At 36.9% G+C, this 18,102-nt stretch overlaps 1 protein-coding gene across 1 annotated transcript in view; it reads right to left on the bottom strand.

Moving 5' to 3' along the window:
* Nucleotides 1-4,179: 4,179 nt before the first annotated feature.
* The window catches only part of MIER1 (MIER1 transcriptional regulator), a 75,764-nt gene continuing 61,841 nt past the window's right edge, over nucleotides 4,180-18,102 (bottom strand). Inside the window, exons 15-17 of the mRNA XM_042783319.1 lie at nucleotides 12,229-12,356; nucleotides 7,251-7,390; nucleotides 4,180-4,508 (exon numbers count right to left, since the gene is read on the bottom strand). Of these exons, the coding sequence (XP_042639253.1) occupies nucleotides 4,180-4,508; nucleotides 7,251-7,390; nucleotides 12,229-12,356 (597 nt within the window). The remainder of the gene's footprint in view (nucleotides 4,509-7,250; nucleotides 7,391-12,228; nucleotides 12,357-18,102) is intronic.

Here is an 18,102-nt window from a genome sequence, read left to right as displayed (position 1 = left end):
TTCCTGGCTTTTAATCCCCTTTCTCCTGCTCTTCTGCCCTGCTGTTTTGTGCATCCCTGAGTTGTCCCTGGGGCTGACTGCTCCTCTGTCCGCGTTCCTAGCTTTTAATCCCCTTTCTCCTGCTCTTCCCACTTGCTACTTCGGGCATCCCTTTGTTGTCTCTCCTCACCTGTAACCCTGGGGCTAAGTACATTATAAAACCCAAATAAGTTATGAGTTGGCATAACAAGGTATGAAAAAAAAGATGCTCAGAAAAGCAAAAACTCCATGTCAGCACAATACTGAGGGTACATAATAATGAGGTTATGGAAATTCGGTATTGAAGAGGTAACCCTAGAAATTCAAATATATGAAATCAGTCTATAATTTAAGACTTTGCAAAGGATGAACCTGATTGAGCACATAGATGATTTATGATAAAGAGTCCCGAGTTTAGGACTAGTTCAACCCCCTACTGAGAATGCTTTTCCATCCGATTATACTGAATCAGAATCTACATTGTACAAGATCCCCATGTGTATGTAAGAATCGTGTTCCAAAAAGAACACGATAGAATGTTCTTTTAGAGACAGAAGTTAAAATTGGAAATTCTTTGTTCCTCCCCAAGTTATTTTTCCCCACTAGCATTTTTCACAAATACATAGTTGGAAAACCTCATTATCTCGGATTTGGTATTTAGTACTGATAAAAATGCACTGTTGTTGAGTCAGATCCAACTCACAGTGACCCCTTCTCCTTGGGTTTCCGAGGCGGTATCACTATGGAAATAGATTGCCCAACTTTCCTTCCAAGGAGTAGCTGGTGGGTAGAGAACTATTTAACACCCCAAACCCTAGGATCAGGAGCTCTGGTGGCATAGTGCCTAAGGCATCTGACAGCTATCTAGAAGGCTGGCGGTTCAAACCCACTAGCCACTCCTTGGAAGGAAGGTTGAGCAATCTACTTCTGTAGTGTTACCGCCTCAGAAACCCAAGGGGGGGTCGCTATGAGTTAGGTCCGACTCGACAGCACATAACAACCTCCACCACTTTAGGGTCACTAGCATCCATCTAACTACTGCTAACGGAAATTAACCAACCCTCAGTTACCTGAAGTACCCACTCCTATTTTTTCATTAATAGCAAAATGTGGCAATACAAATTTCCTACAAAATATTATGTGATATGAACTGCACTGCAAATGAAAAAATTATTTTTAGTTATACAGTCCAGAGGAAGAGAAAAAAGGTAAACAGAAGAGGTTCACAGACTAAAGGATCTCTCTAGGGACTGGAAAAAAAGACAAAAATGTACCACCCAAAATAAAGCAGACCCCTGAAAAGCAACTTCATGCACGATGTTTAGGAGTTTTAGATGCAAAAGAGGTTTATATATTTTTGCACTGTGGACAATGTTCATCATACAATCTTAAAATCCGTAACTAAAATCTCAATAAATCCAATGAAAATCATTCACACCACATTATGTAGACAAGTATGTTTAAAAAAATATTTTAATAAGCATATTCAGAATGGCAGAAAGGGAATGGGAGAAAGGAATTATTTTACAGTGCAAAATTACTATCCATAAATTTAAAAACATCTAGTTCATAATTTTAAATGTCTATTTAAATATTACTTCAAATATAAAGCTCAACAGACTTGTGTTGAAATGAGTTGCAGATTCTGAACTCTATTTGAAAACAGATCATGAAACAGAATTCCATTCCAAATGAAAATGATAGTAGTGCTTTGCTGGGGGGTAAGGGTGGGGTGAAGAAGACTAAATAACTATTAACAAAGGCTGCTTTTCCCAATGCAATTTGTCAAGAGTTATGACATGTACAAATCTTAAGCAAATTAAACTCATGATATTACTACAATTTTAAAGTAGTGCGATGACTTATCAAGTTACAGTGGCTGGATTACGAAGAACAAAATACTCTGTGAAATACCTGTATAAACACAAAAATACAACTGAATAGTTTTTATGAAAAGCTGAGCATTATGTATTATAGTAGTGGAATGTCTTTCTTAGGTATACTTTCAAAAAATAAAATACAGAAAAAATGAAATTTCCAAACATGTATACATGTGCCTTATTTGCAAACATGCCTGAGAATGGACTTGAAATGCTCCTGTAATATAAGTTTGCAAGAACTTCACAAACCAGCAAACAAAATGCATCTTTTAAAAGAGGTGAAAATGCTATCTCTAATATTGCAACAAAGCACAGCACCACCATTCTTTTGAAATATTTCTACAGACCACCTTTGATAAAGAGCTAGGATACTTTGGATTTTCAAAAAATCTGGTTTAGAAAATGAACTGTGACCATCTGCTAAAGCTACTGCCATTCTGGATAAATTAATATTTTAGGTAAACAAAACAAAAACAACAAAAAACTCAGGCTTGTCAACACTTCCATCCAGAACTCTGATGTGCTTGTTGTAAGTGAATGTACATTATATGAAGGGTTGTAAAGTGGCTTTTAACACTGTTTGGGGAAAAAGCTGTTCACATCAGTGAAGGGAAGCAGTTTGAACATATGTGAGTAATAATACTTCATGGGGATAAGGCCTAAACCATAATCTCTCAGTGCAAGCCTCTACTCAATTGTATTACACAGCTGAGCCTTAAAAACAGACCACAGAAGATTTTAAAAAGGTATTGGCTCTTGAACTGATGGCTGAAAATGAACTGAGAGAAGCATTTGGTGTGTGCCTATGTGATAAAAACAAGAACAGTAAACAGTCTTTTATAAAAGTTTGGATACAAGTTGGTCTATCAGCTGTATAAAACTACATTTTTTAACAAGAATTTTGCGCTAAAAATAAAATGGCACTCTTGCATTAGGCTACACTAATGGATAATCCTGTTTGTAATCATACAGAGCAATGGCTGCTGTGTAATTCTAATTATTTTAAATCCGTACTTAGAAAGATTTTAGATTTTCATTTTGGAAATACACCATCAATTTGAAAAATAGGATTGTAATGGAGAAATGTTTGAAAACTTTTCTAATCATCACTTTCTCCACATAAAATCATTATTGTTGTCTGCCAATGGTTACTCCTGTGTGCCAATATCTAAGTATCACCTGCTTGACCTGTTCCCCTTGGTTTATTTAATGCAAAAATGAGAAAATTTAAAATGTATATAAAAATAACTGAACAGAATTCTGGTCAGCATGATACATTTAAACACTTAAGCTGGCATTAAACTTCTGTCTTGTTTCAAAAATAACTTTGAAAATTATAGCAAATGCAAAAACAAACTCTGCAACATGCTCAAATTTCAGAATTCTCAAACTATTTTTCCTTAAGTAGAAATTTGAAAAAACAAATTTTCACAATTCTTTATGAATGCTTTTACCACCTGGATAAGAAACATGACTTAGTTACTACACAAACACTTAAAAATTCATTAGAAAAACCTTAGCAAAATAAAATGAAAGCTGACAGACTTAGAATATCAATTCCTCTCATAAAAGTTGACCAACTGTACAAGTTAAGAAAATTATACAAGCTTTTTGTATTAAGAAAGGACAGCTCAGTCAAGACATATGTACTGTAAAAATCTTTCAAAGGCTACAAAGAATCTGGAAAAATACAGAATGTATTTCTTAAGCCCAGATAAGAATATGGAAAGACATCATTGATGTCAACAATTTTACATATACAAACCTGACTTGGTTTATTTTTAAACTTCTATATATAAAAAAATCATGCTAGCATAACTTTCAGGATTCATAAGGGTTTCCCTTAATGATGACACTCAATTTGTTTGGAGAGAAAAAAAAAGTGTCTGTTAAAAGACCACATGACGAAACTCAGAAAAACTGGTGTTAAGCAGAAATTTGAACTTTAAGTACCTTTCCCCCTTCATCAAACTATGCAAAAAGTACCTTGCAGTGCAATTTTGAAATATGATTAACATCAAGTGCAAAGGTACACATACATTTTAATTTTAGTTCATTCAAATTTACTAAACTATTAATTAAATTCTTACAGGGTCTTTGACAGTTTTAAAGTAAAAAATCTGCAAAAGACAGATGAAATCTTACTTCCTAAGGTTAGGCTTAATTCTCAAATTTGAAAAAATTGCTTCAATAAAATTAACTCTTAAGGTAAACCCATCAACCCTGAAAATTTTAGTCACACCAGGATTTACTCCAAAGAAAGTAAAATTAGGTCTAAAATTTAGTCATCCATGTTTTCAATTTCTTCAAATTTTCCATGTGCAACTGCTTCTTGGAAAAATTCAGAAGAAGCTGGACTCTCTTTTCCATTACTGTTTACCCTTCGCCTTTTAGCAGGTCTCTCACTTTTGTCATCAAAATCATTTTCATTTCTTGCAGTCACATGGGCAAGTTTTGGGTCAGTGGTAAGGTTATCTGTTTCATAACCATTAGTGTCCATATCTGTGTGAAGTGGTTTCTTATTTCCACCAGTTGGTCCATTAACGTGTACTCCTTCAACTTTTACATCTTCTTTGTTTAGTATTTCACCTGGCCCATTAGATGACACTCCTAGCATGGAAAAGACACAGATGAAACTGACAAAAATATTAAATTTGTAAACTACTGTAAAATAGCTTTTCATCAAGGAAGTATCAAAATCAGTTTATACATACAGTATGAATTCTGGCTGTGTGGCCTAAGGCAGATTATTTATACTCTCTATACATTGCTTGGTTTCATCACACGTGAGGAAAACAGCCTTCGTTATTGTGAAGATTAAATAAGGTAATACAAATAACTAAGAACAAAATTTGGAATATGTTATGCATTTGATTCATGTTATTATTTGACAGCAAACACTGGATCCAGCAACCTAAATAAGATGAATTATTCAGACCTTAGCAAAAGGGCCATAACTTTCTAAAACCATGTAAAAACAAAATCAATGTTTTCCTCCCATAGAAGCTTTACTTTTCTACTGCCATAGAAAATCAAGACCCCACGACTTTTTTATTTTTAATGTGCACTTATGGATAATGTGCCTTAAGAGTAAAGATTACACATTTTTTTTCAAAGCACATTTAAATAATCTGTCATAATGTTAAAAATTAATGCTTTACTGTGCAAGCATCCAGTTGAAATGCTAAAACTAAGAACACAATTTCTTCTGTAATAGGTGAGAAAAGTAAGGACATAATTATTTTAGTGAAAGGGGAAAAAAACCCAAAAAGGTGCCATCAGAGTTGACCCCAAAATGAAACTGAATACAAATTTAAGGAGCACTGGTGGCACAACGGTCACATGCTTGGCTGCTGACCAAAACGTCTGTGCTTTGAACCCACCCAGCAGCTCTGCAAGATAGACCTGGCAACCTGCTTCCACAAAGATCAAAACCAGGAAAACCCCATGGAGCAGTTCTACTCCATCATATAGAGTCAACTCTAAGTTAAAATGGACTGGACAGCACCTGACAACAATGTAAAATACAGAATGAGCCACTGGAGATGATTAAAATTTAATTATCTAAAAAACACTCAGCATAAAAGATGAGCCCCAAACATTATATTTTGGTTAAAGAAAATATCTATTTTTCCTAATTCAAAAATGCTTTCACAAACCATTAATGTACATGAGGATCACTTATAATCTGACATTCAAGGAACAATTCTATGATAGTAGGCCCAAAAAGCTAAGTGAGATTGTGATTAGGTCAGGAATAACAAGAAGATAACCAGGCACAAATTAAAGCCACTTATAAATAAAATAAACGAATGTGGGTTGGAAGATTTCTTCCTTTCCTTGAAAACCTTGATGGTAGGATGCTGATGTGAATGGTTGGTTTCCAGGTTGCCGAGTAATTTACAGGTAACTTAAGAACACTCCCTTAGCCTTCCATCACATTATCAACAGTGGTTTAAGAAATAAAGGAACGATAAGAAAATGATTTAACCATTTATTTAGTGTTGTGACAAATAGGAAAAATCAAGTAGTACCAACACCCTCTAAGCTTCCACCTTTGGTCTCAGGGTCAGAATCTCGACATCTGGGTACTCTACTTCAGATGGATATGGCTGGCATTAGAAGTCATGTTAGTGAACCTTCCTAGACATGGAAATGGCTACTTCTGGGTCCTAATTTTTGTTGTACTTATTCTTACAGTGGAAGGAGCGAGGGAACAAAGAGCTCATCAAATGAACATAGTATACATATTCCAGCAGTGCCTGTTTGAAGCCAAAGGTCAGCTCTTTCATATTACTTTTCCAGTTTTTGTCAGGGGGATAAACACAGAATGCAGGTGCACATGGCTCATTCACCAGTTTCCTCCTGAAGAGGTATGGAGTTCTTATTATTTTCTGCTTGGCAAGTCTATTACTTAGGAAAGTCCTTTTAGTCAAAACAAAAATCAAAATAATTCTCTGCCTAGCTCTGCTGACCAGCACAGTGATCTCTGGTCCACTGTGTATTTTAAACAAGACCACTGTCTGAACCTCAAACATATCACTATGCCTTTTTCATGGAGAAAAATCATAGGAATATCTCTTATAGATATTTATAGGCTCACATCTGCTTTATTTTTCTCATTTACCAAGGTTATTATGCAGTCAAAAGAGAACTAAAATATTCAAGACAGTGTCCTTGTCATCTACTTCCCCTTATCTATATGTTTAAAGCACTTTGCTGAGAAAGTGTTATAATCTCTCAAGGTATTGCATAAATATTTTTTTTATTTTTGATGTGATATAGCTGGAGTCAGCATAAGAGTGTTAACATTCATATATCCAGGCATCCCATTCAAGTAAGAAAATATATGCTACTGAAAAAGACCAAATTTTTTTAAATGATCTCTGTTAACTGTGCCACACTTTTTTAAAGCTACTTTTTTAGTGATAAGACGCTGTTGGGCATAGTGGATAAGGAATTTGGCTGCTAACCAGAAGGTGAGTAGTTCAAACCCACGAGCTGCTCATGGAAGGAAAATGGAGCAATCTACTACTTCTGTACAGATTCACAGCCTTGGAAACCCAAAGGGGGACGCTAAGAGTTGGAATCAACTGATGGCAGTGAATTTGGTTTGGTTTTGAGTTTTTTTTTTTAAAGTGATATAAATGGGAATCCTTTCTAATTACTCTGTATTGTGTATGTGTTATTGTATATATATATGCTGATATCATGCATGTTTCATCTGGTATTTACAATTATTTACACTTCGGTTTTAGAAATTTAAAAGAAACCCAAATTGAATTTCCCAGGCTACTTAAAGAAAAGCACCCTTCATGTGGAAGAAACAGAAGTGTTTCTTTGGTTGCTTACCATTTTGATTACTATTGCTTATAGTGCCATCTTCTTTCTCAGACTGGCTGTTACTACTGTTTGAGGCAGTTGGAGGAGGCGATGGTGCTCGACTAGAAGCAGCACTTTCACTTTCATCTAGAAGACGATCCATGTAATCCCTTAAAATTAAGTCAAACGATAAAACAATTATTTTCCATATTTAAAAAGCTGAAAATTAAATTAATTGAGGTTAAATTTAAAAAGCTTTATTAACAAGTATATCCTAATTTTTCACTTACATTTCGCATCTATCACACCAAGATTCAAACATTTAAATGGAAAATTTCTTTTGGTCACATGTTGTTTTAAAAAAAAAAAATGCAAAAGGCTGGCATATTTCACAAACCTACACAAAATTTTCAGAGACAAGTGCTCATAGTGGTCCAAATAAAACTATGTCAGTGAAGAAACAGGTGATGTCATCAGAAGTACAAAAGAATGTTTGAAGAGACACAAATTGGAATTATAAAGACTACTTGATGACAATACCTAAAAGACAAATTGGGACATAATGAAAAAGGATGAATCACTTCCCTAAATTTGGATACCTTCAATATTACCTTTCTGTCACAATCTGAGCTATAATAAGCTCACTAATCTCCAGGCTTATCGTCTTGGCTTTATCCTGTCAGTATCTCATTATAAGTGAGCTTATTTCTTCCCCAAGTTATTCCTGTACTGTGTTATGTGAAGACAGTTGTGGTAAATGACACTGAGCTGGGGTGAAAAGATGTGGGTTTAATATCTGTTACTCTCAAGTTCAATGTCTTTCCTATAAAGCAAATAATCATACCCGTCATATCTACCTACTGGGTTGTTTTACTAAATATGTGTATGAAAGTGTTTTGTAAAATATAAAGTGTTAAGTCACTAGAATAAAAACCAGAACATGAGCTGGCCATCTGTTTTTATAAATATGTTTTATTGGAACACAGCCACACCCATTTGATTACTTATTATCTCCTGCAACAACAGAAGAGCTGAGTAATTTCAACTGATACCTTAGCCTACAAAGCCTACATATTATTTGCCAACTCCTATACTAGAATAAGGAGCTCTGGTGGCATAGTGCCTAAGGTATTTGACTGCTAACCAGAAGGCTAGCAGTTCAAACCCACCAGCCATTTCTCGGAAAGAAGGTTGGGCAATCTACTTCCTTAGTGATACTGCCTTGGAAACCAAAGGAGGGGTCGCTATGATCAGTTCCAACTTGATAGCAGTGTGTTTCATTTTCTTTTACACTAGAATAAAGGAGTTCTAGTGGTGCAGTGTTTAAGCACTCGGCTGCTAACTGAAAAGACCAGCAGTTTGAACTCACCAGCTGTTCTGTGGGAGAAAGAAAAGGTAGTTGGCTTCCATAAAAGCTGTAACTTTGGAAACCCTATGGGGCAGTTTTGGGAGCTCTGGTAGCATAGTGGCTAAGACACTTGCCTGCTAACCAGACAGCTGGCGGTTCAAACCCACCAGCCACTCCTCAGAAGGAAGGTTGGGCAATCCTACTTCCGTAGTGATACTGCCTCAGAAACCCAAGGAGGGGTCGCTATGAGTCAGGTTTGACTCGACGGCACATAACAACAACAACAACAACAATGGGGCAGTTTTACTCTGTCCTATAAGATCACTGTAACTTCTAACTCCAAAGCAATGGGAATGGAATACCCCTGGGTTATCATAAATATAAGGACAGGGTACTTGACCTCAAGAATTTCCAAGAGTCTGAGGTACAAAACTAATGAATATATAAAAAAAATTATGTAACAAATTGGGTAGTGCATATCAAACATAAAGAAACAGAAACGAGCCAAAAGGACTTCAGAAGCTAAGGCTAATGGGAAAAGCAGATACCCTATGGACAATTCTGGAGAATAAATTTGGAATGGTGAGAATGTATTACAGAGGGACTTGAAAGCCAGCCAAAGGAAGCTGGAGTTGATTATATAAAAAATAAAAATCACTACAAATTTCATTATTAATGATACCATGAAAGAAAGGAGCTCTGGTGGTGCAGTGGTTAAAGTATTCAGTAGCTAACCCAAAAGGTTGGCAGTTTGAACTCATCAGCTGTTCCACAAGAGAAAGATGATGAAGTAAGCTTCTGTAAAGATTTACAGCCTTGGAAACCCTATGAGGGCAGTTCTACTCTGTCCTGTAGGTTTGCTATGAGTTGGAACTTATTCAATGGCAGTGGGTTGGGTTTTTTTTTCCCCCAATCTTAAAAGAATGATTTTAAAAAATATATATATTGATTAATAGCATCAAGAAAGCTTAAAGAAGGAGAAAGACTTCAGCTGACCATCTAGAAGGCTGGGGCAACATTCCCTTGTGCTAATTTTTTATTTTTTTAAAGTTTTCATTATTTTTAATTATTTGGAAGAGTGAATTAGGTTACAAAGAAATCTCTAATATGCATATGGCTCCCAATTTTTCAAGGTAAGGAATAGGAAGAATCTGTAGAAAACTCTTACAGGTTATTTGTAGGAAGAAAAGTGGCAAATGTGCTTCATTCTGGTAAACAAATGGAAGGTAAGATAAAAATGAATATAACTTTTAGCATAATCTACTCAGAACTAATGATTTTGCCCTAAAAAGGAGGATAAGAAAATTCACTCATATTTTTCTCTAAAGGGATTAACTTAATGTTTTGTGCAGTCACTTAAAGTGTAGCTATAAGCAGGAAGAGAAGGCTCTAGATGAAAACCAGAAAAGTATTTCCATGCTTACAGAAAATCACAATTCCTCCCCATCTGGAAAAAAAGGTATAGTCTCTTCTTGCTGCTGCTTATATAAGACAAAAAGCTCAAAAGGTAACATCTGAGTAAAAAAAATTATATACTATTTTCAGTTTGGGAGCCCTGGTAACATAGTGTCTAAGGCACTTGACTGCTAACCAGAAGGCTGACGGTTCCAACCCACCAGCCACTCCTCGGAAGGAAGGTTGGGCAATCTACTTCCGTAGTGATACTGCCTCGGAAACCCAAGGAGGGGTTGCTATGAGTCGGGTCCAACTTGACAGCACATAACAACAACAACAATATCATTTTCAGTTTAAAAACTTTATAAAAGATCCAGAAAGGATATAACAGAAGCCTACAAAACCATGATATATTCTTGCCTGGGGGGGAAAAAAAAACCTAACATTTTCTCAATGCATACCATTATAAACGGAGATCACTGTTAACTCTTAATACCTAAGAGAAGATACAGGATTAATTTTAAGGGTGGCTACTCCATGTACAAAATACTTAACCGTAATAAAAAATCTACATTATAGATAAAGTGTCTTCAAAAACTTTTCACAAGATATGGAGATTATTAGAGAAACTAGAATGTTTGGCAGCACATCCCTACCTAACCTGTTGCGCTTGACATCACAGAGGACCAACTAAGCCAGCCCACAACACTTCCCTTGGTGACGCTTTCTGAAAGAGAAAACTGGATGAACCATGGGTCTGACCCAGCATGGCAATTCTTATTTCTTATTGTTGATGATGACAGATTGACTGTAGTTCGTGTGTGAACATTATTTCTGAAATGAGTGAAAAAAATGAAAGATGTTACTACTGCTTTCCCCTATAGAATAGCTTGAAAACCGTGACTATTTTAAGATATAGTCTCCAGACTGGATAGCTATATATTCAATTCTACATCATTATGTCCGTTTTTTTCCCCTCACCATGTCTTAACGCTACTGATAATGCAGAAAAAATTATAAAGGGAATGACATTAAGCAATCAGATAAAATCTGAAATTCTGCTATACAGGAAATTAGCCATCAAGGACTTTGAACAATGGCACAAGAAGCACACAGTCCACTGTCCTATGTTTTCTAGGGACAACAATATCCATTTATTCCCCATTATATTATTTTGCTTAGAGTTTACAATGTTTGATCCTCCAGGAAAGTGACCAGCAGAGACTCCTGTAAATGAACATGACCAAGTAATACTCTAACCCAGGAGTTTGGAAAACACAATCAAATATGCATACAAGCACAATGACCAAATCAACTTATTTTTATTCTGCAAACAATAAGAGGTAATCAAGGATAGTATAGTAATTCTACCATAACAATAATTCATCAGCATTTCCAAACAACTCATGTGAGACAAAGAACTCACTACTTTATTTGTTTATAGTAACAAATTATTATGGGGGAAGTGTTTTAATCCAAAGCTAGACATAATGAGGCTAAGAGAATTTGGTATACAGAGAACAGATTAGGTATACAAGGACTTTTGCATAAATACTGGATATCATAAGAACCCATACCTATATCACTGGGAGTAAGTTAAAGCTGCATCACTAATTATTGAGTATTACTTCTGTACAGGAAGTTTCAGGAAATCTGGGAAAAGGGAAGTCACTATGTACCTTTCTGCTCTAAAAAGCTTACAACCAAAAAAGAAAATACAATTTGACCTGACTTCTTATATATCTATGCCTTTTTCCGTTTATATCATCTACATCCCAATTCTGATTGAAGGATCAAAAGTAGATTGGACAAGTAAAAATGTTAATTTCCCCTCCTTTTTAGAGAAGTCCCTATTGGGCATATGGCCCGATTGCTTTAGAAAAGACATTCTCTCCTTTCCTCTTTTAACCACTCTCAAAATGTCATAAAATTGGTATATGGTTATGCTAAGTGGAATAACAAAACAACACATTCATAGCAGCTCTCGCTCCATTTCTTCTCAGGGCTATCTGCTCAACATATATACTCCAATTCTTGGTTTAATCGTATCTTTGTTGTCTCAAATAATATGAACTGTGGTTTATGATGCTTTGATAAGACTATATAAAAGTCCAAATAATCTGTGAAATGTAGATATATCAAAATGATAAATTTTTATGAATGTAAATGCTTATTTAAGAAGCAAAACTCTAAAACTCTTAATTTTTTAAAAAATCTAGGAAAGGTTTTTAACAAATATAGCTCTAAGAGAAAATATAAACTCACGTTACACCAGGATGAAGATTATATTTCTTTTTTCCAAATCGTGTTTGCTGAGCAAAGAAATCGTAACGTTCAGATTTTTTCCACATGTAATAGAATGCTACACATTCACCAACTGACCGTGTTCGGACCTATAAGAAACAAATACGTGCTTTTAAGAATCATTTTTCTCTTAAAGGAATTACTCCATGAGAAACATCTAAACATTAAAAACAAATTTACAGTTTGTTCTTAACAGATATATAATGTTGCTCTTAGATGCTCAGATGTTGATTATGACTCACAGTGACCCTACCCTGTATGACAAAACAGATTATCCCACAGGGTTTTTTTCTAGGCTGTAATCTTTACAGGAGAAGATCACCAGGTCTTTTCTCTTGTGCAGCTGCTGGATAGGTTTCAACCACCAATCTGTTTTTTTTTAGCAGCTGAGCACCTAACCCATTGGGCCACCCTGGCTCCTTAGTATAAAATATAATGTTATGAAATGCCACCAGCTGTGTTGAAAGCTATTTCTTCTAAACTCTCATTAAGAGAAAGACAATGGCAATATGACCTCACATATTCAGCATTTTGCTTTTTAAGAGGCTACCATCATCCTAATCTACCATAAAAATAAATACTTCCTGTGGTAGTTAAGGTTGTGTGTCAACTTGGCTGGACCTGGTTGAGCGGCTGGGCAGCTGGTGGTAGTTATTCCCCATGATGAGACTGGCAATCAAATCCAGGGTGGGATCTACCACAAGCAGCTTAATAGCTGCTTTAGGACTGCAATTTGCTTCCCATATATAAGCAGCAGCTTTGGGAATGGTTTCCAGCTTATGGCATGCTTGAACCCTGCATGTAGCCGTGTCGTTGTTCAGCAGCCTACTATGCTCCGCCGACCTTGGGACTTTCAATGGACTTAACTTAATGGCCTACCGCGTTGTTTGGTAACATCAGGACTGTGGTTTTTTACTTGTTGACCTTGGGCTTATCAGTCTCAGCAGCCAGCAGCTGTTTGAATGAAGAAAATCCTCTAAGCCTCTAGTGTTAATGGGCCGGGAGCAGGAGGCAGAGCTGAAGCCCAAGGTTGAGGGGCTTTCACCCAGCCCCTAGAGCCTGAAACTTGGAACTCAGACTTCTAGCCTCCAAAAATTTTAAGAATGAAGTCCTGTTTGTTAAAGCCATCCCATTTGTGGTATATACTCCTGTCAGTGGCACTAGGTAACCAAAACACTCCCCTATTGAGTATGTCTGGAAGAGGCATTTAGGTTAAAATTAGTGTGATAAACAAATACTTTTACTCAGAGAACCTAGAAAGGTCTACCTTAAAAATCCAATTCTAAAGATTATCTTACTAGTGTTAATAAGAATCCAGACTCATTTATCTTACTTTCAAGAAAGGCTAAGAATATTCCACAGTGATATAAAAGCTATTCTACTAATATTATATTATAACATAATATTATATAATAATGTTATAATGGGAGCTCTCATGACATAGTGCCTAAGGCATTTGACTGCCAACCAAAAGGCTGGTGGTGCAAACTCACCAGCCACTCCTTGGAAGGAAGACTGGGCAATCTATTTCCATAGAGATACCGCCTCGGAAAACCAAGGAGTGGTCACTAAGAGTCAGAACCGACTCGACGGCAGTGAATGTTATAGTAATATTTTTATATAATAATAATAATGCCCTGAAATATAATATTATCAGTGATAGGATAATACCCATAACCCTACAAGGAAGACCAGTTAATACTACTATTATGCAAATTTATGAGACAACCACTAAAGCTAAAGATGAAGAAATTGAGGATTTATAGCAACTTCTGCAGTCTGAAACTCACCAAACATGCAATCAAGATGTACTGATAATTCTTGGTGATTGGAATGTTAAAGTTGGAAACAAAGAAGAATCATCAGTAGCTAAAAAATACGCCCTTCATGATAGAAATGACCAGGGGTCACATGACAGAATTTTGTAAGACCAAAGACTTTTTCATTGCAAATACCTTTTTCAACAACATAAATGGCGACTATATACATGGACCTCACAAAATGGCAAACACAGGAATCAAATTGACTACATATGTAGAGTAGCTAAAGTGAATGGAAGAAAGAAATGAAAAAGCTGAACAGAAGATTTCAAAGGGCAGCTCCAGAAGACATAGTCAAGTATTATAATGATTTGTGCAAAGACCAGGAGTTAGAAAACCAAATAGAAGAACACACTTGGCATTTCTCAAGCCTAAAGAATTGAAGAAAAAATTCAAGCCTTGAGTTACAATGTTGAAGGATTCTATGGGCAAAATATTGAATGGTACAGGATACATCCAAAGAAGATGGGAAGAACACCGAGAGTCACTGTACCAAAAAGAACTGGTCAACGTCCAACTATTTCAGGAGGTGTCATATGATCAAGAACCAATGGTACTGAAGGAAGAAGTCAAAGCTGCACTGAAGGAAATGGCGAAAAACAAGGATCCAGGAATTGACAGAATTCCCACTGAGATGTTTCAACAAATGGATGCTGTGCTGGAAGCACTCACTTGTGTATGCCAAGAAATGTGAAAGACAGCTAGCTACCTTGCCAACTGACTGGAAGAGATCCACAATTGTGTCCACTCCAAAGAAAGGTGATCCAAAAGAATGTGCAAATTACCAAACAATATCATTAATATCACACGCAAGTAAAATCTTGGTGAAGATAATTAAAAAATGGTTGCAGGAGTATACTGACAGGAAACTTCCAGAACTGCAAGCTGGATTCAGAAGAGGATATGAAATGACAACCATCATTGCTAATTTCAGAGGGATCTTAGCTGAAAGCAAATACCAGGAGGATGTCTGTGTTTTATTGACTATGCAGAGGCATTCAACTGTGTTGATCGTAACAAATTATGGATAACATTGTAAAGAATGAGAATTCCAGAACACTTGATTATGCTCACGTGGAACCTGTACATAGACTAGGAGGCTGTCATTCGAACAAAACAAGAGGATATAATGGTTTCAAATCAAGAAGGGAGTATGTCACGCTTCTATCCTTTCACCATACTTATTAAATCTGAATGCTGAATAAATAATCCAAGAAGCTGGACTATATGAAGAAGAGAGTGGCCTCAGGACTGGAGGAAGACTCATTAACAACCTGTGATATGCAGACGTCACAACTTTGCTTGCTGAAAGTGAGGCATTTACTGATGAGGATCAAAGACTACATTCTTCAGTATGGATTGTATCTCAACATAAAACAAAAGTCCTCACAACTGGACCATTAAGTGACATCATGATAAAGGGAGAAAAAACTGAAGTTGTCAGGGATTTCCTTTTACTTGGATCCCTAGTCAACATCCATGGAAGCAGAAGTCAAGAAATCAGATGTTGTACTGCACTGGGCAAATCTGCTGCAAAAGATCTCTTTAAAGTGTTGAAGAGCAAAGATGTCACCACTTTGAAGAGTAAGGTGAGCATGATCCAAGCCATGGTATTTTCAAATGCCTCATATGCATATAAAAGCTGGACAATGAATAAGGGAAGACCAAAAAAGAACTGACTGAACTGTAGTGCTAGCCAAGAATACTTAAAATACCATGGACTTCTAGAAGAATGAACAAATCTATCCTGGTTGAAATAAAACTGGAATGCTCCTTGGAAGAGAGAATGGCCAGACTTTACCTCACCTCCTTGGTTATATTATGAGAATGGACCATGGAGAAGGATATCATGCTTGGTAAAGTAAGGGTCAGCAAAGAAGAGGAAGACCCTTAATGAGATGGATTGACACAGTGGCTGCAATGATAGGCTCAAGCATAACAAGGATTGTAAGGATGGTGCAGTATTGTTTTGTTCTGTTGTATATAGGGTCACTATGAGTTGAAGCTAATTCAACAGTACCTAACAACAACACTGTTTACTAAGTTATTCCTGCAGCTTACTGTGTTGTACTGTTTGTGCAACTAAATGCCACTCCTCACATAATGTTCAATATTTATGGGATCAGCAAATGATGTTGACAGAATCCCCCTTTTCAATACTTTATTTGAAGAGGTGGAATGGTTGATGTGTATAAATGAAGTACTGTTTTTGTTGTTATGTGCCATCCAGTCGGACCCGACTCATAGTAACCCCTCCTTGGGTTTCCGAGGTGGTATCACTACAGAAGTAGATTGTCCAACCTTCCTTCCGAGGAGTGGCTAGTGGTTTGGAACCACCAGCCTTCTTGTTAGCAGTCAAGTGCCTTAGGCACTATATGCTGTCAGAGCTCCTAAAGTACTAAGCACTTGAAAAGGAAAAAAAGAAAAAGTATCTGCATGAGCATTTGGGATGCAAGATGACAGTGTTTTGGTCCAGATTTTTGTTCTTGTAGTAGGCATCCTATGGCACAGACTATACTTAAGGACAATTGTTGACACCTGTCTTTCCATAGTATGTACTTTTCTTCCTTCCTCTCCACTCATTCTTTACTACTAAGCCCCATGTTGCTCTGAGACTGAGAGCAATTAGAGCTTTAAAATAAAATTCTACTCTCAAGTTCTGACAATTCCATCTTTCTGCCTCTTACAAAAACATTACTATATAGATTCTCTCTACATAGATTCTTCCAAGGCAACTGTACTTTACTGAAAGCAATAAAGGGGAGGTGGGTAGGGAGGAGGACATATTTTGTGACACAACTAACCATATTATGACAAATTCTCAATAAAATAAAGTCTTCATGCTTTCAGTGGGCCATTCTTCTCACCTTAAAGAACTACTATCCTCAAGGAGGTCTGGTAGCATAGTGCCTAAGGCACTTGACTGCTAACAAGAAGGCTGGCGGTTCAAACCCACCAGCCACTCCTCAGAAGGAAGATGGGGCAATCTACTTCCGTAGTGATACTGCCTCAAAACCCAAGGAGGGGTCGCTATGAGTTGGGTCCGATTCGATGGTATATAACAACAACAACAACAACATCCTCATGAGAACCTCACCCTACATGACCCTGAGACTAAAAGAACTAGATGGTGTCCAGCTTAAGATCAACCACACGGAAAGAGATCAATATTGGAGATCCTGGATAGAGTGGGAGAAAAATGTGAACAAAACTCAAAATCATAAAAAAGACTAGGTTTACTGGTCTGATAGAGACTTGTTAAACTTGTGAGACTATGGCCCCCCAAGTCACCCTTTGGGCCTGGAATTGAACTCACTTCTGTAGCTTAACACTCAGCCAAAACAGATGGACTTATGAGCTCACTACCTATTGGGTGCTCTCAGTCTGTCTGTGCATGTGATGTGGTAAGTCCCCCTTCGCCACCTGCAGGGATTCAGGGTGGTCAGGTGTTGCCTGTCACCCATCTTGGGACTCTGCTCATCCTCCATCTACCCTGGCCCCGCACAGCTCCCTTTCCTTTTGACCCCACTGACTTCTCCAGTAACTTCAGGCCCTTTCCTGGTTTCTCCTTGCCTATCTGTGCCCTCACATCATCCTAACAGCAACCCATGCCCTCTGAAGCCAGACCATGATATCTCAAATAGGAGAAGGCACTCCGCAGCCTTTGGTCCACCATCCCTTGTGTGGCTCTGCTGTCACTGGAGCCTACAGAGGGTACCCAGGGCAGGCCACAGCCCCAGAGCTACTGGAGATACTGCCTGGGAATTTCTTCAAAGTTGTTATAAATGTGAAACGTCAGATAAAAGACAGGTAAGTAAGGAGTAGGTATAAAGTAATCCAGTTCTTAAAAACTTCCAATATTAAGTGTTGAAAACAATCACTTGGCAAATTTATGCCAGGAAGTATAAGCATGATTATAGTTATTTTCTAAATACCGAAATATAAAATATTCATTATTGAACCCTTAACACTTGCAAATGTAACAAATTAAGACAATGACGATTTGAGTTGTTAA

This window comes from Orycteropus afer, unplaced genomic scaffold, assembly GCF_000298275.1.
Source record: "Orycteropus afer afer isolate SDZICR_OR568_19922 unplaced genomic scaffold, OryAfe1.0 scaffold00016, whole genome shotgun sequence".
Taxonomy (NCBI): domain Eukaryota; kingdom Metazoa; phylum Chordata; class Mammalia; order Tubulidentata; family Orycteropodidae; genus Orycteropus; species Orycteropus afer.
The sequence above is the reverse complement of the archived record's forward strand: the minus strand, read 5'-3'. Positions and strand labels throughout refer to the sequence as shown.